Below are 23,642 nucleotides of genomic sequence, written 5' to 3' on the forward strand. Positions count from 1 at the left end.
GAATGGTCCTGGAAATAGGGACAGATCCTAGACATGGTGACAGTGGCCAAATCCTTCAATCATTCTACTAAAAGCATTCAGGCCAGCACCAACTTCCATTCAACCGCCAACTGGCAAGGATCATTCTGGCTAGGACATCCAGCCCTAGCCAAGACGAAGGGCTTTTTAGTCACATGATAAGCGCCTAAATAGGACTAGCGCTTGATAGAACGAGCTAATCTTATCTAAGCTAGCGGGAATTGCCATCGAGAGGAGAAATTCCTAACAAGGCAAAAGTTAAAAAAAAAAAAGAGGGCCGCCTTCGAAGGGATCGTTGAGGCGCTTATATCTTTTCTCCATAACATAGCTGTATAGCCTTTTTCTTTTTTTCAATTTTCCCTATCTTCCCTCCTTGCACATTTTCCTTTTACTGTGCATCTGCTTCTACCTCTTTCTGTCATATCGACTATCACTAAAACGACCGATCCGTCAATATGGCTGGAGAAGCAGACTCTGCCACCATGACCAGCAGCGCTGATCGCATGGTAGGCATGGACCACGCCGAAGTGCGTTATTTTACGAGGTATGGCTAAGATATGAACTGTTCTTCGTATCATTTATGCTGACCAAAACCACAGTTATGATCACCATGGTAAATACTATCAATGACCTAAGTAATTTATTCGGATGTGGCTAATCTCGGACCCCGCTCAGGCATTCATGAGGAGATGCTTGTAAGTGCAGTGCTTCCACAGCGCCTTGACTATCACTAACCACGAATCATTTTCTAGAAAGACGATGTTCGCACTAGATCGTACCGTGACTCTATCTACCAGAATCGTCACATCTTCAAGGATAAGGTTGTTCTCGATGTCGGTTGTGGAACTGGTATTCTCAGCATGTATGTGTTCAAGTCGATCGACTGGTCAAGGATGGGATATCTAATACATCTGGTTTGAAAGGTTCGCCGCCAAGGCAGGTGCCAAGCATGTGATTGGTGTCGACATGTCGTCGATCATTGAGAAGGCACGCCAGATTGTCGCTGTGAATGGCTTGTCGGACAAGATCACCCTTCTCCAGGGAAAGATGGAGGAGGTCGTCCTCCCTTACCCTAAGGTTGACATCATCATCTCCGAGTGGATGGGCTACTTCCTCCTTTATGAGAGCATGTTGGACACTGTTCTCTACGCCCGCGACCGTTACCTTGTTCCCGGTGGCAAGATCTTCCCCGACAAGGCCACCATGTACTTGGCTGCCATCGAGGATGGCGAGTACAAGGATGACAAGATTGGCTGTAAGCACACTTTCCTTGACGCTGCCATTTTTGATCAAATTGGGACGCTAACGGATCTTAGTCTGGGACAATGTGTATGGCTTCAACTACAGCCCGATGAAGGAGATTGCCCTTACCGAGCCTCTTGTCGATACCGTCGAGATGAAAGCGCTCGTTACAGACCCTTGCCCCATTATCACACTTGATCTTTACACTGTTACTACGGCCGACTTGGTCTTCAAGGTACCATTTTCGCTTTCTGCCAAGCGCAGTGACTTCATCCACGCGGTGATCGCTTGGTTCGATATTGAATTCGGCGCATGCCACAAGCCCATTACCTTCTCTACCGGTCCCCATGCCAAGTACACCCACTGGAAGCAGACTGTCTTCTATCTTCGCGATGTTTTGACCGTCGAAGAGGAGGAGGTTGTCTCCGGTGTTCTGGAGAACAAGCCGAACGACAAGAACAAGCGCGACCTTGACATCAGCATCTCCTACAAGTTCGAGACCACGGATCCGAACCGTTACTCTGAGGGCAGCTGCTTCTACAGGATGTGAGTACCCGTCCCTGTCATTAAAATATAGCATGTGCTAACCCTCGAAGGTGCTAAATTTCTGGCCATCCCTTGTTTCTTCGGTTGTTCAGCCGCTTTGCTTGGAGTCGATTCATGTTCTACCAGTAACATGAAATGGTTCTGCCCTGTTGGCAACATAGCATTTTAACGGAAGTTCACTTGTATGGATGTCGGCCTGATGGAAGGTTATATTTTGGGCTTCCTTTTGATTTCAGTCATGCCATTTTTCATCATTTTTCCCGGCGTTGTTTACGGAAGGCAAGGCAACGGCATCATCAGTTGGCGCGGTACGGAGAGATGACTTCCTCAAGGACGATTATGAAGCTCCTCGAATTTCCCAAGTAGATACCCCGAGTCGACGCTCAGTCTAAAACCTCCGACGTTCTGTCTATGCATTACTTAGCTTCAGGTCCTTTAATATTATGAAGTTCAACTAACCGATTCAGTACTGCTAGTAATATTATATCAGAGCAGGCGAAAAGAAACTCTACATAATGTACGCTGAAAGTCATGGTAGTTTTGTTATCAACTTAAATCAGCTGGTAGACGGCATCAGTAATCGGACAGGGAATCTTCTCGGCCAATTCGGTTGATTCGTGATCGAGCCGTAAGCCTCGGTATGGCCGGAGCCCCGCAACGGCACGGATTACACTAACTTACTCTAACTGCCCCTTCTGGGGGCCTTTCTCCGCATCAATCTATCTTCGGCCTCCAGATAAAGAAGCGTCCCCCGTAGGCCCTATCGTTGTGTTTAATCATATTTGGTGAATTTTGCATCTCCGTCGGCCTATCAATAATGTCATCCCCAGGAGCTGGTCATGAATTTCCTCGCCAGGAGGTGTCGTGGCTCAAGCGTGACGCCTTGCTATTTGCCTACAGTATCGGCTGCAAGGCCGATGAGCTGCATTTTCTCTACGTGAGTTCCACTCTATAATCTCGTGTCATATAGAAATACCTTACTGAGGCTCGCACAGGAGCTCCATCCAAATTTCGCGGTCTTTCCCACGTATCCTATAATTCTTCGTATGTATAATGCCCCGGCTAAGCCTACGAAGTGTAGTGATACCGAGGGTTATGTTCCGGATACGGACTTTCAGCATTGAATGTTTCCAGCTGGATAGAAAGAAGCCCGGGCTAATAGTATTTCTATACAGCGTTCAAACTCACTGATCAAGAAGTAACGGACTTCTATGCGCGTTCTGGTGGCTCCCCTATCCCTGGTGTTCCAAAGTTCGACTATCGCCGCGTCGTTGACGGCCAGCGCAAGCTCACCATACTCAAGCCCTTGCCCCCAGCGAGCGAGGGCAAGAAGTTCGAGCTACGCAACAAGGTCATTGGAGTCTATGACAAGGGCAAGCCTGGCACTGTGATCGAAACAGAACAGAGTATTGTGGATAAGGAGACAGGCGAGGTTTACTCAAGCACTGTGAGCAGCGGTTTCTTCGTTGGCCAGGGTAACTGGGGTGGTCCTAAAGGTAAGGTTTCCAGATGCACTCGTTATATCACAGTCTTGTTACTGATGCGGTTATACTTTAGGCCCCAGCAATGTAAACTATGCACCACCTGAAGGCAAGCAGCCAGATGCCGTCCATGTAGTCCAAACCACCGCGGAGACCGCTCATCTCTATCGGTGAGATACCGCCCCAGCCACATGAGAGTACTAGCGTCGTGGAAAAGGTGGATCCCCGAATGCTAACAATGATACCGCTGACTAGACTCAACGGAGACTATAACCCTCTACATGCTACCCCCGAACCAGGTGAGAAGATGGGCTTCGGCGGCGCCATTATCCATGGCCTCTTCAGCTGGAATTCCGCTGCCCATGGTGTTTTGCGGGAGCTCGGTGGTAGTGACCCGAAGAATCTCAAGGAGATTCAGGCGCGCTTTGCTTCACCGGTTAGACCTGGTGATAAGCTCATCACTGAGATTTGGAGAACGGGCAGTCTGCAAGACGGATACGAAGAAATCCGATTCGTAACCAAGAATGATAAGGGCAAGGCGGTTCTGAGCAATGGCCGCTGTCTGATGAAGGTTACCGGCCCAAGAAGCAAGTTATGATTGGCACCTGTGGTCTAGTTATAGAGGGTAAAATATCTATAACCAGCAGACTTCTGCTTAAATGTTCCAACAACATCACAGATAGTTAATCAAATCGTGGAATTTATCGGTCACCCACTTTGTGCACTGCGAAATCAAAGGGAAGATAAAGATGAGAATGGCGGGCCGAGGATAAATTGACGATTGCACGTGACGTGGGGCCTGATATGGGGTGACATTGCGGAGATTCATTGTTTGCCATCAATTGATCCTCGTGTTGTTTATAGTAAGATAAAAATGCACAGTGCAGCCAGACTTTCCTTCCTCAGGGCGCTTGGTCCCTTGAAGCACACAAGGTGTAGCACCCCGAGACTCTCACATACAGTCATGGTTGACCGAGGTACTAGCACATCGCGTGCCGTGTCATCATTGACCCCGAGATACGTTGGAGTGGTAAGAGGCAGATCACCGAATCCATTCAAAGAATTGAAATACTGATCCAATGGGGTGCACCCTTCTCAAAGGCCTACCACTCACCAACCATCTCAGCTCGATGCCCCACGCTAGTACGCACGAATTCATCGGTTGCAGCCAATGCCCGGGCCACATCCTCCAGCAGCGCAAACGAGGATCCCTGGCCTGTCCACCTGAAGAGTTCCAAATGGGAGTTGTTGCAGCTCGGCCATGCAGGTCAAAACAGCAATTTGTAAGGACCTCTACTATGCAATGGTTCGAACCACGGGCTGATATTAGACAGTGGAACGTTTTGGCTCCGGTGAGCAGCCCAAGAGCTACAGAGTGGCGCATGTGCACGGTCAGTAACTTACTTGTATTTAGTGACAATTGCCAATGCTCCAAATGCATCCATCCAGACACAAGACAACGGACCGTTGATACATTCGCGGTCAGTGGGCAAGCTATCATCTTGATACAGATCGAATTACTGATCATTATCCGGTACAGATACCTGAGGATGTCCGTATCACGGACCTCAATTATGAAAAGGAGGGTGTAGAGATAGACTGTAAGCGAATATTGTCCCGTCACCTGGCAGGGAAAACTGACTTGGTGAAGGGTCGGACGGGCATCATGCCTATTATCCATTCCCGTGGCTAAGAAGCCATTCGAACAAACCTGTTTCCAAGCCCAAAATCAACTCAGAACTACAGTTCAGGTACTCCAACCGTTGAGCTGCAGTGGATACTCTGGCTGATTTATTTGATCTGCTTAGAGAGATTAAGTCATACGTTGCGGGCAGAGACAATGCATTTCCAACGTTTTCTTACGCAGATATAATAGCCGACGACGGCGCCCTGCGTGACTGGCTTGAAGGAATTGTAAGCTGTGCCACCATCACCAACTGAAAAATCCTGCTTATGGTTGCCAAGTACGACTGGGGATTTGCTTTTGTCCAAGGGGTTCCTACCAACCCTGAATCAACCGAAGCTCTCCTAAAGAGGATTGCTTTCATCAGAAACACTCATTACGGTAAGGCAACAGCCTTCACCTTCCCTGTGTGTCGCTTTCTGACACTCTTTCGTTGATACAAGGTGGTTTTTGGGACTTCACGGCCGACTTGACCTTCAAGGACACCGCATACACGACGGAATTTCTAGGAGCACATACAGACAACACCTATTTCACTGACCCTGCGAGGCTCCAGCTTTTCCACCTTCTATCCCATACCGACGGGGATGGCGGCGCCAGCCTGCTTGTTGACGGTTTCCGGGCTGCGTCGATTCTTCGTGAAGAGAGCCCGCAAGACTTCGAGGTATTAATGTCGACGAACCATCCTTACCACTCGAGTGGCAATGAGGATGTATGCGTGCAGCCAGCGGAGCAAGCTCCAGTTCTTAAGGTTCACCCTGAGCTACAACGGCTATATCAGATTCGTTGGAACAACTATGACAGAGCGGCCAAAAAGAACTGGAACTGGGAGGACCAGGTAAACTGGTATACGGCAGCACGACACTGGGACGAGATAATTCGTCGTAAAGACATGGAGATCTGGACACAGCTTGAACCAGGGACAGCCCTCAGTAAGTGTCTGCAGGTAATGCCGTTTGCGAATCAGGACTGATCTTTCGTAAGTCTTCGACAATTGGAGAATGCTTCACGGTCGCTCTGAATTTACGGGGAAGCGCAGGATGTGCGGTGGCTATAGTGAGTAACCATTGCTACTTTGGATTCCTTTTCGGTCTGCTTTAATGGTCTTGGGCTACCAGGCTTCTTTTATCGTATCCTTTCCCTAAGGATTGGTATGCTGACTCTTGACAGTTAATAACGATGACTTCATTTCACGATACCGTCTTCTCAAATTCGGTCGCGAGGAGGTACTAAGAAATATTGGCAATGATCAGTGGTCTCTGGAAAACCCCAACTACTACCTTTAGGCCTGTTGTCCCGTGGGTGGTATGCGCAGGCTGCTGATCATGGTGAATTGACATCAGTTGGCTGCTCTAGTGTACATATGTAAAGACCCTCTGTAGAATTTAAGGCTTCGACGAGCTCATTGAGCGTTCGTTGTTAGTGATTACCGAAGCGGACTCGCGCAGGCTATTTGTAATGGTATCACGTGACGTAGGCAGGACAGCTGACGTTGTTTGGCCGGAGCTCAAGCATCACGACTCCAACACAGCTCAAGTTCCCCAACCCTTTCTCCCTAGGTTCATCACCTACAACTAAACCACACCCACCCCTCCGACCTAGATACCCTTTCCGCTCTTGTTACGATTTCTAGCCTCATACGCCCGCACTCTAGTTTTCCACCATGTCGACCTTGGAAGACCTCGACGACCTTGAGCGTGAGCAGAGAGACAAGAAGAAGGACCAAGGAGATGGCGGCGATGGCAGGAAGCCCGAAGGTGAAGGAGATGCTGAGATGAAAGATGCCGATGCCAAGAAAGATGAGGATGATGGACTCTTGGACGAGGAGATCCTTAGCTCGAGCACAGCGGACATCGTCAAGCGACGGCGGATGCTGGAGAACGAGCTGCGTATAATGAAGAGCGAATACCAGCGGTTGACCCACGAGCAAAACACGATGCGGGAGAAAGTCAAGGATAACCAAGAAAAGATTGAGAACAACAGGTAAGCTCTGGGTGCCATTGTCTTCGGTGGCGCCAGCATCTGTTCGACGCGGTGGCAATTGCGGCGTAGGTCGGGTCAGTCACTAACTGTTTGTCTGATAGGCAATTACCCTACCTGGTCGGGAACGTCGTCGAGCTTTTGGATTTGGATGTCGAAGCTGAGGCGGCCGAGGAGGGGGCGAACATTGACCTTGATGCTACACGGGTGGGCAAGTCGGCTGTCATCAAGACGTCGACCCGTCAGACTATCTATCTGCCTCTCATTGGTCTAGTAGATCACGAGAAACTGAAGCCTGGTGACCTCATCGGTGTCAACAAGGACTCATACCTCGTCCTGGATACGCTACCTGCCGAGTACGATAACCGCGTCAAGGCTATGGAGGTCGATGAGAAACCGACGGAGAAGTACACCGATATTGGTGGCTTGGATAAGCAAATCGAGGAGATTGTGGAGGCTATCGTATGGCCTATGAAGGAGGCTGATAGGTTCAAGAAGCTTGGCATCAAGGCACCGAAAGGTATGTAATCGTTGATTTTCCCAGCCTGGCACGGATCTACTGACACACTTTCTCAGGTGCTCTAATGTATGGACCTCCCGGTACTGGTAAGACACTTCTTGCCCGAGCCTGTGCGGCAGAGACGAACGCCACATTCCTCAAGCTTGCCGGTCCGCAGTTGGTGCAGATGTTCATCGGTGATGGTGCGAAACTCGTCCGCGACTGCTTCGCCCTTGCTAAGGAGAAGGCACCTTCCATCATCTTCATCGACGAGCTGGATGCGGTCGGAACGAAGCGGTTCGACTCCGAGAAGTCCGGTGACCGTGAAGTGCAACGAACCATGCTTGAACTTCTCAATCAGCTCGACGGATTTGCTTCAGACGATCGCATCAAGGTTCTGGCGGCCACAAATCGTGTCGACGTCCTCGATCCCGCCCTGCTCCGTTCCGGTCGTCTGGACCGCAAGATCGAGTTCCCCCTGCCCAACGAGGAGGCGAGAGCCAACATCCTGCAGATCCACTCCCGTAAAATGGCTGTGGACGACCGGGTCAACTGGGCGGAACTGGCCCGCAGTACCGATGAGTTTGGCGGTGCTCAGCTGAAGGCCGTGTGCGTTGAGGCGGGTATGATTGCTCTCCGAAAGGGCATGAGCAAAGTAGGACACGAGAACTACGTGGATGCCATTTCGGAAGTACAGGCGAAGAAGAAGGACACGAACATGGGTATCTATGTCTAGTTTGGTCATTTCACGATTATTCACGTGATTCCACTGGGCCTTGGTATCCGGGCCGTTATCATGCTATGTATCTACTCCCGCTACGGCTTAGAGGATGCTATTTACTATGTCTCCCTTGGCTGAAGATACTATTACCTCTTTTCACTTTTCTCGTATCGATGCTGCATAATTAAATTGTAATAATAGCTAAACAGAGTAACTTCTCAGAATCTCAGAGATATCGTATCACGAAATTGGGCACTAAGAGGAATGCATGCTAAAGCAGGTCAGGTGATGAACCCGCCATGCATCTCAACCGCAAGGTTCTACACGCTCATCCTCTCACTACCCAACCTTCCTCCAGGTCTAAAAGGATGTATGCTCTCACGTTCTGCCACCCCACCTACGACTTTTGCGTGCTTGGCACGCGCTAGTCCTCTACTCACCTTGTCTGGGACTATGAATGCATGATGGTTTCATGGAGTGAGAAGGGAGGGCCGGAGAAAAGCGGACGGCGGACAGCCACCAAAAAGCCCGATCGGCCTGGGAACTTACTGACCATCCAGTTCAATCACGAATAAAATGATCAACAAACGTACATGCAGCCCTTTACCCTACTGATCGTATCATCCCGGGAGTCTAGGCCTGGTTTCAGAACCAGACTGCAGAGCCCGTATCCCCGTCGATCTTTTTGAACTGATACAAAGTCCGAAGATCATTCTTGACACAAAGTACGCGAGGTGAGAAACTCAACTATTCTCCAATTATCGGGCATATGGCTGACTGAAACTCTAGGGGGTCTGCACCGCTGTCCAGAGCCGATCTCACGGTGCCACCGGAGCATAACCACCCCAATGTCCATCCATGGAACTCACCTTGTCTGTGTAGTATAACTGACGAATAATGGCAATTGAGTTGCAGCCGGTGACCAGATTCTTCCTATGAGATCATCGGCCACTCAAGGAGATGGGAGGGTGGGGGCCGCGGGGTTCGATAGATGGAACGGGTGCCATAATAGGTGTGACTTGTGGATAAGTATCTTACACGTCTACGGTTCTGGGTTGGGAATGCGACGCGGCAGATTAGCCACGAAACTAAATGGCCGGCTCAGCTGCCTAAAGGGCATTCCAGAGAGCCGTGATAAGCTCGGTCTCGCTGTAAAGAAAAAGCCACACGATGACGACAGGATATCGTCGCACAATTCTTGACGGGCGAGGTAGCCAGTAAGAGGCAGCAGCATACAGACCGGGTCAGGCCTAGTGCCTGAGTATACCCTGCCCGGAGAATTTGGTTGTCGGTTACTGCGTTCTGTGTCTTGCAGTCCGTGACCTGATCGATTAGAGTCTGCTGTGCAGATTGGGCCTCCAATACCTGACATGATCAAACAGGACTAAACATGTGCAACCTCCCCCGGAACTACATTGCCCCTGAGAAGTGTCTGCTCCTCCGACTTTGTGGGGAGGGGGGTACTTGCTCGGTCCGCTGAGGATGGGGCGGTATGGTATGTGCCTAGCCAGGTCAGCTCCTGTAGGCTGTTCTCCGAGCTCCTATCCTTGTCAAATCTTTAAGTTGCAAGGCTGATTACATGGCCTGTGCTGACTACGTCTACCTTGTGTCATTGTGGTTTGTCGTCCCTTATCCCACCCCGTTTTCTAACGGTGTGTCTTTAGCTCTCCGGTTCCCATCAGCTAGCTCTATCCGCATCAAGAAAGCTCCTGAGGACGGGTTACTCAAGGTTGTCACAGATCCCCATGCTTTTTGTGGCTGAATGCTCCGTACAGCACGGTCTTGTAAGTGACAGTTGACCAATGGTCTCAGAGCATCCACGTCTCTCTTCTCATCCAACGTAAAAAAGCTTAAGGAGAGATAGATCACACGGATCAAACGTTTTGGTATTTCCCACCTTCCTTCCGCAATAAATCGTTCCGCTGGCTATCCGTGTCCTTAATAGTTCATTTACAGTTAGAGAGCGGTGATCCATGTTCATGGTAAGTCGGCCATGTACTTCTCCTTCTTTTTTGTGTGCGTGTGTGTGTGTGTGTGGTGTGTGTGTGTGTGTGTGTGGCATTATACGTATTGCAAGGTCCTACGGCTGATGAGGGAAATTGCAGGTTTATTCAGACCATCTAAGATACTACTATATATGGTGGCTTGTGCGAATGAAGAGAAAGTGCTGGAGGCAAAAGAAGCAGGAAGCGGTCTACACGAGATTTTCGGTAGGCTATGTTTCACCTTCTGTGTTGCCAGTCTCTAGCAGTAAGCAGCACTTTTGGTTTGCTCGCCCATTTGTCTTTTCTTCTTTTCGTTCTTGATTTCCGGGTCATCACGGATCGGCCCATAGCCTTGGGCTCAATATCCTGGACATGGATGGCTTGTCATGGATGGCTTGGCTCCTGCATTCATCGCTCCTGGATTAATTCGCCTTCCCCCTTCATCGATGCATCGTCTCCCATCGCACTGGGCTCCCTCTAGAGCTCTATGGCCTATTCCCCTTCGCCGACTGACCGAAAATCTCCCTAGAGCATGGTATCCTTCCATCCAGACGATGCTGATACTGAGGGATGATTCGCATTGCTGGTGGCTGGTAGCTACCAAATTTCAATGATGGCCTGAGTTTTCTCTCGCCTCACTTCAGTCCTGAGAGCAAGACGTCGCTTACCAACCATTGAGTGTTCAACTAAGACATGGTGTAACATATATGCTGTGCCTTTCCGTGTTGACTACAAAGTTCAATGACACCGGGACAACCAGCAACTCAATCGGACGATCAATTTTCCATTGGAGCTTTTTTTTTTTTTTTTTTCTTTCTTTTTTCTTTTTCCGACCTACTCCTGCTCGGATTTGCATGGGAAACAGGACCAGTCGTGTTGAAGCGTTGAACCCTATTCCAGAGGCCAACATGTCCGCTTACGCCTCTACGATGACGGAGGTTATGATAAGCGAAGTGCGGTCACAGGCCTTATTGATGCCAACGCATCACTTCACGATGGCTGTGGATGCATATGGGCTTGAGGGGCGTAGTGGACGGGATGAAGAGGTGGTGGGAGGAGGGGGAGAGGAACGGGCGGGCGGAGGAAGTGAGTGAGTGCACTTTCCGATGTATCGTACGTCTTCCATCATGAGTGAGTGATCTCTTCTTGTATAAGTATAGAATACTAGTCCCGCAGAACCATGCAAAGATGCAAGGCAGTCATTGTCATTCATCACATAGCTCTTCTTCATCTGAGTTCCCTTGAATTCGCCCCCTCTAGTTCATTGTTTTTACTAGATCTACATCGAAACATCCTCATATCACAATGAGTACTACGACCCACGTCCCAATTGCCTCAGCCTCGGCATCCGGCCCTGCGCCATCCCCCGACGTACCACTACACGAACTGTTTGGCGTCCTAAGACGCTATGAGAATTTCAACGATGCGAAGGTGTTGGTGATCGGGAACGCGTCCTCCAGCCATTACCTCGACAAGCCACTAGAAGTATGACCACCTTGCTCCGTTCAGTTAACCCCTCCCCCTCTCATCCCAACACATCTAAATAGCTTGCTCACTAACTTGTATTAGAAAATTGAACTTATCGTGAACACAGACGTGCCCCCAGTGACCTTAAGAAACCATCTAAGGTCCAACAAGTCCAAAAAATTTTCGGAGTCGGGCGCTCTCGGTTGCGCAATCAAGATGTCTCCTTCAAACTCCTATCCCATCATTTGCACCCTGGAAACCATTACTACTCGGCAGCTGTCACGCCCGAGTAGGAATCCCAAGCGCCGGATTCTGCATGACGCCTTCGACAAGACCGCCCAGCTGCGAGATTTGGGGGAAAATGATATTCCCTTTATGGACCTGCCCTCCATGATCTTGATGGAGGTCTTAATCCCTCCAGAGCCAAAGACCTCTATCGACGCTCCCCTGGTGTGGGATCTAGCCCAAGAACTAGATCCACAACATGAGTGGGAGGATTGGCAGAGGCATGGTCTACAGGGCAAGCTGACAAGGCTCAGAGATTTGGATTTCGACAAAAGGAGGTCACGTGAAGAGTGGTGTGAGGCCCTCCGCCTCTATTCTGATGGACCGGAAGACGGAGTAGAGGATGAGTGGGTGGACGGAGAAGAAGATGAGATGGCAGAGAGAGGAGGACCAGAAAGGGTAGACGAAGGTGTCTTTCCCTTACATTCCGATTCTTGGGTTTCTCGCTTACCCTGGCGTTTGCGGTGCGTTGGTATTGCTTATCTAATATGTGTGATTTTTCTTCTCTGTTATCATTTCGGAATGTCTCATAAAGCTCCAATCCCTGAGAAGCCAAAGGGTACATGGATGGCATGGAGCATCGTTGGAGGGGTTGTTGGGGGGTTGGGGTGGGGTTTCCTCAAAGTCTTTGGCTTCTGACATGATGAGTAAATAGCAGGATGGCTTTGATCTCAGATTTAAAAAAAATTTGATCCTTGGGATATTTTCTGGCTTGCACTGGGAGAACTTGCACTGTTAAAGGACATTGCATTGCGATGTAAAGAGTAGTCGATTCGTCTGGTGCCTCCAAGAAGATGTAAAGGATGGACTCTATTCTCGGTATAGATTAGACCGAGTCGTAGAGCGGTTGTCTTCATGCGGAAGGTCCAGCCTGTCTGTGTGTATGGAGACAAGACTGGACAGTGGGGGGTCTTTGGTGTTCAGTGGGGATGTGGTCTCCACGGGAAAAATATGCTCAAGTATTTCACTTATAGGAATGGCCATGTGCCCTGGCAACTGGCAAGGTATAGTCAATAGTGGGTCTCTTCAAAAGGGGAGGATAGAGCAGCGGGACTAATAGTGTACACAGTAGGCCCGGGATGGTTAGTAGGATGCTTATCGTGGGGGGCCCCTCGTGGTGTTTGCCGATCCGAACCCATCGATGCATTTGGCCGAGGTGGATTAGCTGACGAGGAAAGTAGGAAGGAATTGGCACCAGATAATTATTTAATTCATGGTTAGTAGTGAATAAGCAATACTCCGTTTTTTTTTTTTTTTCTGCAGAAGTATTCCGTACGTAACTAAGAAGTACTTCGTAGTGAGTGATTGGTTGATCGATCTCGGGTCTGATGCAAATTCTCCGCTAAGCCTCTTTCCGGGTTGGAGACGGGGAGACCATTGCCCGACCAGTTATCAGATCCGGACGACTCCAGAGAATATTGGACGTCGTATGATGACATCTACGACTGCGTATCGTTCACCGTCTTAAGTTGAGGAGGTATCGTGGCCATGGTCATCATCCATCAAGATGGCTGACCTTGCTGTGTACAGCTGAAGGGCTCCTTTCCACGGTGGAAGGAAGTAACATCCCCCGAGAGCATCCAAACGTAACTAGATAGTGCCTGTGTGTCATGCCCACACGGTGGTAGTACTAGCAACTGTCGCTCCTGTTTTCGGACGAGATAAGATATCTTCTATGATAGAGTTTGTTTGACTTGGATGTTTGGCCGGAAAAGTACTACCGAGCCCTACCTCAGAGGCTCAGACAGCCAGGAGAGAAGGGCATTCACCCCGTACAGACGAGACGGTGGTTCAAGGGGCTCAGTACTAGTATCTTCTTGGTAGGTATCATGGGGTGGGACTGCCAGCGGTGGAGCAAGACAGCTAAGAGCGTGCTGTTGTTATTGTAGGCAAACTCATGGCGATGTCTTCCCAACGAGGTAGAGGCATGAACGGAAGAGATTACTTTGGGAGGTTATTTCGACGCCTTGGGGGAAGGGGGGTACCTTTGTTGTCGGCCACTGGGGCTGACAGAGCCCCCAGCATGCTATCTTACTTCAAAGGCACCTTCGCATCCACCAAGGCTGAACGTTTAAGAGTCAGTGGAGAATAAGCCATACGGCTAGTCTAATCGAGTGCGAGTAGATAACGGGGGCTTCACCGTGCAATGCACACCGGAGTGAGAGTCGGACATGGCCGTCTCCACTCCCCACCTCGCTTAGACTCTCAAAGTCTCAAACAGAAGAGAGAGACAGAGAGTTCAGATCTAGATCTGATGGCCATCATGGCCTATCTACTAGTCAGCCCCACAGTAATGAGATCTACGTGAAAAGCCTCTCTAGTCGTTGGTTTCTCTAGTCTCTTTACAGTGCTACACCCTCCCCTGTATGGGTGACTTTTGCCACCCCCTCGGGCCTGACGTGGCCATTGGGAGAGCTCCATTCAGTTACTGTGTACTCCGTACAGTGTACACCGTGCCCACTTACTCACTAAGGGCTGCCCTTGCTAGCCAGCCAGCTAGCTGGCTAAGGGAGCAGCCAGTGGTGAATAAGCACTTGGTAACTAGGGTGGCGAGTGAAGCCCATACCAGATCAAGTTCAGATGGACACTGCTAGACTTGATGGGGCAGGGGGGAGTGTCTATCCATCGGACACTTTCGGCCGGGGCGTTAATTTACTCAGTGGTAGATTCTCTACAATGATCGATGAGCCTGGGTCATCCTGGCTGTCCGCATCTCCATACTATTTTTCACAAAGATCGGGGCCTGCTGCGATGTCTGCGGTGGCATGGAACGTCACTCCAACGCTTGTTTTCGAGACGAACTACTCTCTGTTTAATCGCCCTAGTGCCAACTCAGTACAGAACATCGTTAATAATGCATGTAGGACCGGAATTACCATGGACGCTCCCAGAAGATGCCCCGTCAGGGAAGATTCGTGCAACTCCGCGGGGTTCGTCTTACTCACGAATCGCAGTCTCGAAGACCCATACTATGCCAGAGTTCGACGACATATGTATGGTTGCTGTCTGTTTGGACCCTCAGACGACGAGAAGCATCTCGCCTTATACTTAGTTGGGAAATGTACACGATCTCAATACAGCACACGGGCCAAGAGTGTGGCTTCTAATCTGTCTCGTATTATCTGGTACTCTCGACGTGGGAAAGGAAACGGGAGGGGGGAGAAAAAGTGGAAGACTTCATCATGCCACTTATAGAGTAGTTCTTCCAAGGTATCGGAAATACAGAATCTGCTCGACCCCCGAGCTTAGACTTATCACTGGTGTTTCCATGCTCACCCAATTGTTGTTGGTAAACTAGGACCAGATGGGTCCACGTAATCTGTTGCTGCTACTGATAGATCGAGGCCAGCAATGTCCCACGTGGACCAAGGCTCCAAGAGGCTAAACGTAGAGTCCGGGTTTGTATCAGTCTCCCGTCCTGGCACAGGGAATGTGCTGAAGTTCGGGAGCAGATCAGCTCCCGAGATCGGCTCTTCAGCAAGAGTAACCGGATGGGCTAATTCGTCGGATTGGTGATAATCCAGCACTTCTGCATATCTGTATGCTCCGTGTTAGTTTATCGTATACATGGAGTAAAGACACCGGGCGAACATGCATCATGAGCTTGAGTGTCTCCTTGGAGAGTTGAGTGCCGTCGAACGACCAATCGAATGGTCTCTCGACGCTAGGTTCGTCGGTGGGATCATGGTATATCTGCAAATAGCGGTGCTCTAGAGCATTGCTGGCCGACATCCTGGCGTGCGGATCGAAGACTAGGAATTTTTCGAGGAGGTCCACAGCTGTACCGCAGGCTTCAGTGAGTAAGGTAGACCATCAATCATCCCTGAACAAGATATCACATACCGGCTTCATCGACGCTCGAGAACATCGTCTTTAGACAGCGTGGTTGTCTTTTCCCAAGTGACTTGACAATCTGTACCGTCTGTCATTCAGGTGAGCATGGGACTAGTATAGATAGTAGTTTCTCGAGGCGCACATTCTTACTGCAGATGCGATCGATAACCTCATCAGGGGGATTGCCCAAGAGATCGATGATCAAGTAAAATTGATTGATATGATCCTTCCCGGGAAACAGGGGCTTTCCAGAGAGCATCTCGGCAAGGATACACCCAGTACTCCAGAGGTCTACCTCCACACCGTATCTCTGCCATGTCAGCATGATCTCCGGTGCTCGATAATAGCGTGTAGACACATAGCCGGTCATCTGATGTTCCTTCACTCGTGCGAGCCCAAAGTCGCATATCTTGAGATCGCAATTCTCGTTGACCAGGATATTGCTAGGCTTGAGGTCCCGATGGATTACGCCGGCGGAGTGGATGTACTTTAGACCACGCTATGAAGATTGAATTAGTCATTTGAAGGAGCTGGCATCCTGTTGGGGTTACCACTCTGCCGACTTACCAATATCTGGTAGGTAAAGTATTGGACAAATTGGGGCTCCAGTGGTTTAGATCTCATCAGTCGGTTCAAATCCGTCGCAAGGAGTTCAGTCACTAAATAGCTGATGGGAAGTTGTAAGTGCCAATGTGATGACATTGATGGTTGGTGGGTACTTACATGTCCTCCAGTGGGGAGACGAAAATGTCACAAAGACCGATGAGCTGTAGATAGTAATCAGACTAAAGAAGGCGTCTTAAAGGTGGAGTGAACGAGCCGGCCATACATTCTCGTGTCGGAAATGCTTCAAGAGTTTCACTTCTCGGAAGGTACGCTTTGCCACTGTGGCAGTTTCGAACGGCTTGATGACTTTTTTTATGGCAACTGCCTGTCCCGTAATCTGATCATGTGCCGAGCTGGGTTGAAATGTCAGTCACTCACTCACTCTCTCTCTCTTTCTATCTCTCTCTCTCTCTTCCAAGCAGAAAACAAGGAAAAACAGGGCAGGAACTACCAAACAAGGCCATACACCCCCAGTCCAATGGGTTGCAAGTTTCCATATCTGTCCAACAGTTACGATCAAGGTTAGACTCATTACTTAGCGTCAAGTTACACCCAGCTGAACTTACCGCTTTGTATACTCGAACACCGTGCCTAGGAACTCAGAGCGGATGAAGCCTTCCATGTTATCCGGATGTTTTTGGGGGGCGTTGAGACAAACAAAGAGACAAGAGCAGATGAGCGTTTACAATCACGACGTGCAGTAGAACGATTGAATCCAGATTTATAGGACCCCCGCCTGTCGTTTTAGTTCGGTATAAAGCCCAAAGTGACAGAAACACCGGGCTTGAAGTCGTCCCCACCCTCCGTTTCCGTGATAGGAGCCAGGGACCCGGGCCCGTGAGAAGAGAAAGGGGGCAAATCAAGGAAATTGGATCCTTGGGGCACAAGGTTCCCTGTTTTAGTCAATTCCCTCCTGACTATCATATGTACAGACGTGCTTTTGGCGCATAAGCGCCTTTGGCTACAAGTGGTGCACCATGGGTGAGAGGGTGGGTCGACGGGCGAGATGGAGTCAACCGTCCTAATTCAACTCCTGTCTTTTTTACCGGAAGCATTACCCGTCAGCCGTGCAAAAATGGGTCTTGTCTGTCTAGTCGCTGACAGTACACGTGGTGGTGGTGATGGAGCTGTGTCTGGTCTCCAAGTCTGCTCTGGTGTGTACTATAAATCCTGTGTCTGGTCCGTTCGAAAAGAGGAGCACTGGCGCCGACCACCTCTAGCATCCGCCCAGACGAGTAATCACCACAGGTCATCCCTTACCCAATTCCTATCAAAGCCTCCATCTTTACCCAGTCTCCAAGTCTACCAGAGCATATGATCTAGGACAGCTCCCATACCCAGGGTCAGTTTGTCAGATCACGGTCCGCAGTCCGACCCCAAGCGGGCTGCTGTACGGAGAATGCGATAGGCAGAGAGCCCCTAGCCAATCTACTTAATTACTGTCTAACCTCCAACAGCATAAGATCGGAATCTGTCCTCCGTGGGTTGCCACCCTGCCACGTAAACTCATGTCTGTGGCGATGGTCAGTGGAGACTCCAGGACACTAGCAGTAGTTTCCTAGCAAGGTTCATCAATGAGGAGCCCAGAATGATAAGCAAGCAAAACAGCTTTGTATCTTGGTATGCTTGTTCTAGTTTCTGTGAGTGGTATTTGAGCGTCTCTGGACTGTACGTGGATTGCTCTTTGCTGGGGGTTTGGGTGGGAACGTAGTGTGTGCTGTGGTGAGAGACTAGCGGGCTTGGGGCAGGAGCTGGGTTTGGATAACAATAAGAGCTTATTACTTCTGAGATTACTTTCTACGACGACATCAGGCATAAGGAAAAGCTGATGAAGAGTCTCGACGGTAAAGAACGAATAAGGAACACACCTTCACCTGGCGTGCTTTTATTGACGTCTTGATATTGGCAGATGACAGTAAGTCAGAGAGAACTGCCAACTACATCCAAGCAGTCTCTGGGCATTTTTTATGGCTAGAGTACGCGATACCTTTAGAATCAAGTCACTCCCAATCATAATATTGTCTATGTTGATAATAAAGAGATACGCTAACCCGGAGGTCCATAGACACTCACTAATAGTGCCTACCAGATTCACCAAGCCCCAAGTGCGGATCTATTTTCCGGACCCTTCTGGAGTCCTCACTAGAGGTCTCATGCAATAGTTTGCTCGTTTCAATACCTACACATGCTGGATTAAATACGATGGGTGCCATTAGGATACCCTCGCGCTCGGCAGAATCAAAGATCCAAAATCCTTAATCACATTCCGTCAGGCAGGGGCTCAAATTGTCTTCTGGGGTGTCGCACAGCTGTGTGAGTGTTATTACTAGCTGTGACTGAGGAAGCGTCATACGCTAATCTCTTTGTGTGGCATGTTCCTTTGTTATCTGCATGCGCAATTCAAGTCTCTACCTGCCCGTCACTCTTCTATCAAGAAACTCGGAAGTGGGTCTCACCACTCCTTTGACCAGCGGCCAGGAGAAGGAAGTGTGCATCTTAGTTTAGTAAGGTCAAACTCAGGAGGAGAGGCATCTAAATAATTGGTTTAAGGAAACAAAGCGGTAAGTATTAAGGCTCTATATAAGGATTATACATCCGATTTTTGAAGTCTAATATCAGCCATCTAGCCCTCTGCTTGGCGGTAAGTTCTCGCTAGAACATTTCCTGGTAGGAAGACCGCAAAGGAGGAAGATATGTTAAGTGAGTGAAAGATTGACTCTGGATTCTAAACACCAATACGCAGCAACTTGCTAATTTCATCGCGTGAATAGCCATACCTCCGTCTGGCCTTCTCAATCATCCTCTTGCAGTTTTCGATATCATACGGGTAAACTGGATCTGGCATAGAACCAGCTTCTTGCCATTCTTCCCACAATCGGTCCGTCATTTTTTCAGCCAAAAGGTAGTCAGGGCAATAGTAAAGCTGGTACGTCTTCAGCTTATAGATTGTGCGAAACGGTTCCTGGAGGAGGTCTAGATGAAAAAGTTCTGGGGGAAGAAGTCTTGCAAGTCGTTCATGGAACCTTTGAACGGGTCGAAACCACCTCCGAATATTCAAACTAACATACCCACACCACGCGCATTGAAGGCGATCTATTGTACTCTTATCTCTTATTACCTGGCAGAAGAGTGACTCTATCCATCGCGCCGGGGTGAGCAGCTTTATGGGATAAAATGAGTTTCCGAACCCTTTCATATCCCAGTCAGGGTGACGGCGGTCCGTAGAGAGCATGAAATTAGGGTCATTGGGTTCAGGAAAGTCGAGTGGGGGATCGGGCAAGAGCCAGAGCCACTGGGATTTTCGTAACAGACCGATAGGGTAGCAGACAGTTGTTTCCCGGCCAAAATCTTGACAGCGACGGAAGAAATGGAAGTGATGGGCAGGCCATGGGGAAGAATTATAGTTACCGCTGTCAGGCGACCCGGCCCAGTCGCAAAAATCAACTCGACAAGGATCCTCAGATAAACCAGCAAGTCGCAAAGCTCGTATAGCGGCATCCAGGCGATTATCCGGAACCACGAAGCAAAGGGTACGTTCCTATTGTCAATCAGTCAGCCTTTCTTTTCTCTTAGCCTATCAGGTGGTTAGTTTGCCTTACAGTACGAAAATCCGCGCACAAGTGAGCGTCCATCAAATCTCCCCAGGCCACGTAGGGGACCTTGGCACAATCCAATAGCTTGGCTACCTTAGATCCCCACTCGATCCGGTATGAACTGTCGTGCTCTTCAGGCGAGAGCCATGATTTCCAGACCATCTTCGGTATGAGACGAGAGCAGTATAGTAGTGTTGGAAAGTTAGAATCTGATTGGTATCGAACGCAGCTCTGTTCAATGGTGCCGTGTCCCCTTGCACCTACGAATAGGAATAGCGTTGTATTTATGTCCAAGCATGTCTGGAGATAGCTATTCATTCTAACGGGGTCCACATGAGATGCACATGGACTTTCCGTTTTTCTTCTACCTGGTTCACTACAATCTCGCTTGATGGAACCTTTGGATATGTTGAATAGCCATTACCTTAACTTGTACATTGAATAGTAGGAGCAGCAGTATCATCCCAGACATCGGGGTAATCCTATCGATCTGCTGCCCTGCAGACGTGCATAACCATCGGCAGTACCTGTTATCAGTGCAACGACACATGAGAGCAACAATATGGAACATGTATAAGCTTTTGATTTGCGTCTGTTTCGTATTCCAAGGGCCTTTCCAGCCATCATATAGAAATGTGAGAACAAGTCACGGTCATGCCTGTACATACTCGTATAGTATAACGCACACTCCCTCTTTGCCTCTCCCTTCATTTTCCTCTTGTGCCAGCCCGGATAGAAGTAAGAACCACCATCTATTGCTTTCATGGTCTCACATATGGAGTAATCCGAACTGTTGGTGCATGGAATAGCCTCAGCTTTCCACTAATTGTGTGTATCTGAGTGTGAACTTCGCATGATCTAACCTGAAGGACCTACAACAGCTCTGAAAGATGCATTTTCAAATTGATTAGCAAATATCCGAGATACCATCAGGAGAAATAAGGCAGGCATATCGGATACTGGACGTAGCAGATGTGCTGGCGATATGATGCATTAACTGTAGCAGATAACTGTGGAGCTAAGCGCGTCTGTACAATGGGAGGGAGGATTAAGTAATCAAGCAATAATCAAAGGAATGGGGAAAAGAAAAATTGACGAAGGTTAAAGATGGATAAGCATATGTATGCATCGATGAATAAATCAAATATATAGCGAAATAATGTATAAAGGGGCAGCAGACATGGATGGTGGGTGGGAGACCGGATAAAGAAAAAAGAAAAAAAGAAATTGGGGCAAGCCGGGCTTGAACCGGCCACCTTCAGATTAACAGGGACGTCCTTTCGGACGAAGCCTATGGCCGAAGTTAGAGCTTCAGTCTGACGCGCTCCCAGATGCGCCATTGCCCCCATTATGTGTAAGTTGGGGATTGATTCATACTCTTGTAGACCTTTTGTATAAATATTACCTCACTTTACGAGGTTATTCCGGCCACTGAGGGCGACAATATTACACTTTAGACGATTGTTTTTTTATACTAACTATCCTACAATAATTCTAATCGTACTACAATGGTGTTATCCATCGGTAAACGCGTATTGGAGTTGGCTGGCACGGATGTTTACTGAGGCACTTACTAGCATACTATAATCGACGGCGCCTAATGACCGTCTACTACTGATGGTACTTCAACCAAAATCAATACGATGACGGGCACGCATGTATTGAGCATGCACTCATGATCTAACTCATGCCCATAACTATTCAGTTTGCTATATTACGACCGACGCAGTTATACCCCATAAGCAGTCTACCTAGACTGCTCGCCCCATGTCCAGTCCTTAAGGGAACTATGGTATCGCGAAGAACATCCAACCGGAACGATCAGGCTCTACATCACATCAAGTATAAACACAACGCTGCTCGACACCAGGTTCATAATCTATCCGTACAACTTGTTTTCACAGTAAATAATAATTAGTCGGCTTTTACATCTATCTCACAGCCAAGGCGACAAAATAAACCACAGCGACACCCTCAAAACCGCAAACCCCGCTTTGCAATACCTCTTATCAACATGACATGTTCATCGCCAGCCCATCCCTGACATACACCAAGCAAATGTAGTATTCACAAGGTGAGACAGAACACGGTATTTGAATCCAAAATGCATGATATGAGCAACTTGCCAACAAGTGACTTAGTGATTACATAACCTAACTACCAGCCGAGATCTCACAACTATATACTAACTATATATGGTTAGCCTAATCTACAAACACCCCACAACATAACCTTTCTCCCACAATATGCAATTTAACCCCAACGGCACCAATTCCACAGGTAAAAATGTAGAGGAGATAAAGGGAAGAAAGCAAAAAAAAAGAATGGGGCAAGCCGGGCTTGAACCGGCCACCTCCAGATCTTCAGTCTGACGCGCTCCCAGATGCGCCATTGCCCCTTGATTAGTGATACTTGTTGAGGATTTTGACATTATGAGGGGGAATCACGGGCTATAGGTGTTAAGCCAGCAGTCTTATGGAACTATTTGACAATAGCTCGATGAGTTCACAGCCAACTTATTTCCTACGTCCTGGACATACATAGTTAAGTCTGTTTTGTACTGCAAGCAGGGATAATATCACCTCAGCCAACTTGCTATCTTCACATAATTCTCATGACAGACTCACTTTATCATATGAGTCTCCTGATATGCCAATGCACTATTGTTTGCACTAAGAGAGGAAAGGACAAAAAGCAACATAAAGAGAAAGACAACAAAGACTACCCGTAACCCATCCCTAACCTTCCTTACCGGTGTCCATTGTTCGTTGTTCTGCAGAAAACCTCACACAAATGAACTCTTTAACCACCCAACTATTCAATAACCCTTACTATCCTATTCATAGGTAAAACCAACAACCCTACTCGACAACTCCATCTCAATTGCCTTTGCCAGGAAGTTATTTCTTCTTTACATTTTGTCTAGCTTCATGTAGCACTTTTTAGCAATCTAAATATCGACCAATGGGGCAATGGCGCATCTGGGAGCGCGTCAGACTGAAGATCTGGAGGTGGCCGGTTCAAGCCCGGCTTGCCCCATTCCTTTTTTCTTTTATCTTTTATTTATTTTCCCGACCCTTCTTTCTACCTTTTCAGTCAATGTCTTTCTTTGTTCTTCTATTTTATTTGTCTTCGTGTCGTCACTCCTTATGCCTTATTGAATTGGAGAGATATGTTATGTGTGTACTTGGTCTTCCTTTTATTTTTTGAGTTGAGTATCGACTAAACCTTCTACGGTGTGAAAGGGGGAAAGGATTTCCGGCTCTATCCAGACACAAATCATGGAATATGGGAGATGAACAAGTCTTTGAGTCTATACTTGTCATCATTCATTTATCATGGGTTGTGAATTAACATTTTGCTTGAAGGTTCATAGTTATGCATTACGCACTAAGTATATGTACTGATCAGTCTGATCAATGAAACTAGTACTATAAGTGTACAGGAATAAATATATGTGGAAAACGACAAATGCCACCCCAGATGATAAGCTGTACAAACGAAGGCACATGGATATATACCAAATGAACAAAAGCTGCAGCATTATGTAAAGGTGCGTTGCTCACGCCGGTGCAATCCTCTCCATGTGCGCCAAACACTAGTAGACGGAGATGACCTAGATGATAGGAATCTATGCGGTAAGTGAGAACCACCAAAATGAGAGAGAGAGAGAGAAAGAGAGATGCCAATTAATGAGACAG

At 48.4% G+C, this 23,642-nt stretch overlaps 7 protein-coding genes and 3 non-coding genes across 10 annotated transcripts; 5 read left to right on the plus strand and 5 right to left on the minus strand.

The window, feature by feature from the left end:
* Positions 1-282: 282 nt before the first annotated feature.
* On the plus strand, positions 283-2,268 carry rmtA (protein-arginine omega-N methyltransferase HMT1). Its single transcript, XM_067625290.1, has 7 exons — positions 283-562; positions 618-631; positions 694-713; positions 771-880; positions 942-1,273; positions 1,335-1,806; positions 1,857-2,268. Exons 1-7 carry the CDS (start codon positions 474-476, stop codon positions 1,861-1,863), a joined length of 1,044 nt encoding a protein of 347 aa, XP_067477907.1. The 5' UTR covers positions 283-473; the 3' UTR covers positions 1,864-2,268.
* A 230-nt stretch (positions 2,269-2,498) lies between these two features.
* ASPBRDRAFT_155750 (putative trimethyllysine dioxygenase TmlH) lies at positions 2,499-6,409 on the plus strand. The gene is made up of 16 exons (XM_067619392.1): positions 2,499-2,743; positions 2,802-2,850; positions 2,982-3,302; positions 3,364-3,457; positions 3,543-3,847; positions 4,250-4,317; positions 4,389-4,570; positions 4,622-4,639; positions 4,702-4,768; positions 4,828-4,888; positions 4,939-5,038; positions 5,096-5,201; positions 5,253-5,352; positions 5,415-5,903; positions 5,956-6,027; positions 6,142-6,409. The coding sequence occupies exons 1-16, from the start codon at positions 2,624-2,626 to the stop codon at positions 6,255-6,257; spliced, it is 2,268 nt and encodes a 755-aa protein (XP_067477908.1). The 5' UTR covers positions 2,499-2,623; the 3' UTR covers positions 6,258-6,409.
* Positions 6,410-6,495: 86 nt separating this feature from the next.
* On the plus strand, positions 6,496-8,269 carry ASPBRDRAFT_44893 (proteasome regulatory particle base subunit RPT5). Its single transcript, XM_067625291.1, has 3 exons — positions 6,496-6,954; positions 7,056-7,471; positions 7,528-8,269. Exons 1-3 carry the CDS (start codon positions 6,635-6,637, stop codon positions 8,184-8,186), a joined length of 1,395 nt encoding a protein of 464 aa, XP_067477909.1. The 5' UTR covers positions 6,496-6,634; the 3' UTR covers positions 8,187-8,269.
* A 2,795-nt stretch (positions 8,270-11,064) lies between these two features.
* ASPBRDRAFT_31550 (uncharacterized protein) lies at positions 11,065-12,547 on the plus strand (the record flags this gene model as incomplete). Its single annotated transcript, XM_067622911.1, has 3 exons — positions 11,065-11,246; positions 11,434-11,641; positions 11,726-12,547. 3 exons carry the CDS (start codon positions 11,065-11,067, stop codon positions 12,545-12,547), a joined length of 1,212 nt encoding a protein of 403 aa, XP_067477910.1.
* A 2,249-nt stretch (positions 12,548-14,796) lies between these two features.
* On the minus strand, positions 14,797-16,970 carry ASPBRDRAFT_180824 (uncharacterized protein; the record flags this gene model as incomplete). The annotated part of the gene is made up of 9 exons (XM_067619934.1): positions 14,797-15,445; positions 15,504-15,687; positions 15,752-15,830; positions 15,885-16,241; positions 16,310-16,409; positions 16,466-16,509; positions 16,572-16,701; positions 16,800-16,847; positions 16,915-16,970. 9 exons carry the CDS (start codon positions 16,968-16,970, stop codon positions 15,181-15,183), a joined length of 1,263 nt encoding a protein of 420 aa, XP_067477911.1. The 3' UTR covers positions 14,797-15,180.
* ASPBRDRAFT_677735 (uncharacterized protein) lies at positions 16,770-20,379 on the minus strand (the record flags this gene model as incomplete). The annotated part of the gene is made up of 7 exons (XM_067628947.1): positions 16,770-17,369; positions 17,458-17,564; positions 17,841-17,882; positions 19,080-19,392; positions 19,426-19,886; positions 19,948-20,260; positions 20,366-20,379. 7 exons carry the CDS (start codon positions 20,377-20,379, stop codon positions 17,093-17,095), a joined length of 1,527 nt encoding a protein of 508 aa, XP_067477912.1. The 3' UTR covers positions 16,770-17,092.
* On the minus strand, positions 20,284-20,857 carry ASPBRDRAFT_630371 (uncharacterized protein). Its single transcript, XM_067628403.1, has one exon. It carries the CDS (start codon positions 20,704-20,706, stop codon positions 20,401-20,403), a length of 306 nt encoding a protein of 101 aa, XP_067477913.1. The 5' UTR covers positions 20,707-20,857; the 3' UTR covers positions 20,284-20,400.
* Positions 20,858-21,169: 312 nt separating this feature from the next.
* ASPBRDRAFT_t176 lies at positions 21,170-21,287 on the minus strand. The gene has a single exon. It is a non-coding gene; the product is annotated as a tRNA-Phe (tRNA).
* A 979-nt stretch (positions 21,288-22,266) lies between these two features.
* ASPBRDRAFT_t175 lies at positions 22,267-22,339 on the minus strand. The gene has a single exon. It is a non-coding gene; the product is annotated as a tRNA-Phe (tRNA).
* Positions 22,340-22,907: 568 nt separating this feature from the next.
* Positions 22,908-22,980, plus strand: ASPBRDRAFT_t173. Its single transcript has one exon. It is a non-coding gene; the product is annotated as a tRNA-Phe (tRNA).
* Positions 22,981-23,642: the final 662 nt, after the last annotated feature.

Source organism: Aspergillus brasiliensis, assembly GCF_001889945.1.
Source record: "Aspergillus brasiliensis CBS 101740 unplaced genomic scaffold ASPBRscaffold_8, whole genome shotgun sequence".
Taxonomy (NCBI): domain Eukaryota; kingdom Fungi; phylum Ascomycota; class Eurotiomycetes; order Eurotiales; family Aspergillaceae; genus Aspergillus; species Aspergillus brasiliensis.

What these genes read in the sequence shown, in the direction of transcription:
- rmtA (XM_067625290.1), top strand. Translation starts at nt 474, where the DNA reads ATGGCTGGAGAAGCAGACTCTGCCACCATGACCAGCAGCGCTGATCGC. An exon ending in GCATTCATGAGGAGATGCTT is followed by an intron (nt 714 to 770) that starts GTAAGTGCAGTG and finishes ATCATTTTCTAG; the next exon opens with AAAGACGATGTTCGCACTAG. An exon ending in GGAACTGGTATTCTCAGCAT is followed by an intron (nt 881 to 941) that starts GTATGTGTTCAA and finishes CTGGTTTGAAAG; the next exon opens with GTTCGCCGCCAAGGCAGGTG.
- ASPBRDRAFT_155750 (XM_067619392.1), top strand. Translation starts at nt 2,624, where the DNA reads ATGTCATCCCCAGGAGCTGGTCATGAATTTCCTCGCCAGGAGGTGTCG. An exon ending in GGTTCTGAGCAATGGCCGCT is followed by an intron (nt 3,848 to 4,249) that starts GTCTGATGAAGG and finishes TCTCACATACAG; the next exon opens with TCATGGTTGACCGAGGTACT. An exon ending in CATCAGAAACACTCATTACG is followed by an intron (nt 5,353 to 5,414) that starts GTAAGGCAACAG and finishes CGTTGATACAAG; the next exon opens with GTGGTTTTTGGGACTTCACG.
- ASPBRDRAFT_44893 (XM_067625291.1), top strand. Translation starts at nt 6,635, where the DNA reads ATGTCGACCTTGGAAGACCTCGACGACCTTGAGCGTGAGCAGAGAGAC. An exon ending in GAAAAGATTGAGAACAACAG is followed by an intron (nt 6,955 to 7,055) that starts GTAAGCTCTGGG and finishes TTTGTCTGATAG; the next exon opens with GCAATTACCCTACCTGGTCG. An exon ending in TGGCATCAAGGCACCGAAAG is followed by an intron (nt 7,472 to 7,527) that starts GTATGTAATCGT and finishes ACACTTTCTCAG; the next exon opens with GTGCTCTAATGTATGGACCT.
- ASPBRDRAFT_630371 (XM_067628403.1), bottom strand. Translation starts at nt 20,706, where the DNA reads ATGAAAGCAATAGATGGTGGTTCTTACTTCTATCCGGGCTGGCACAAG.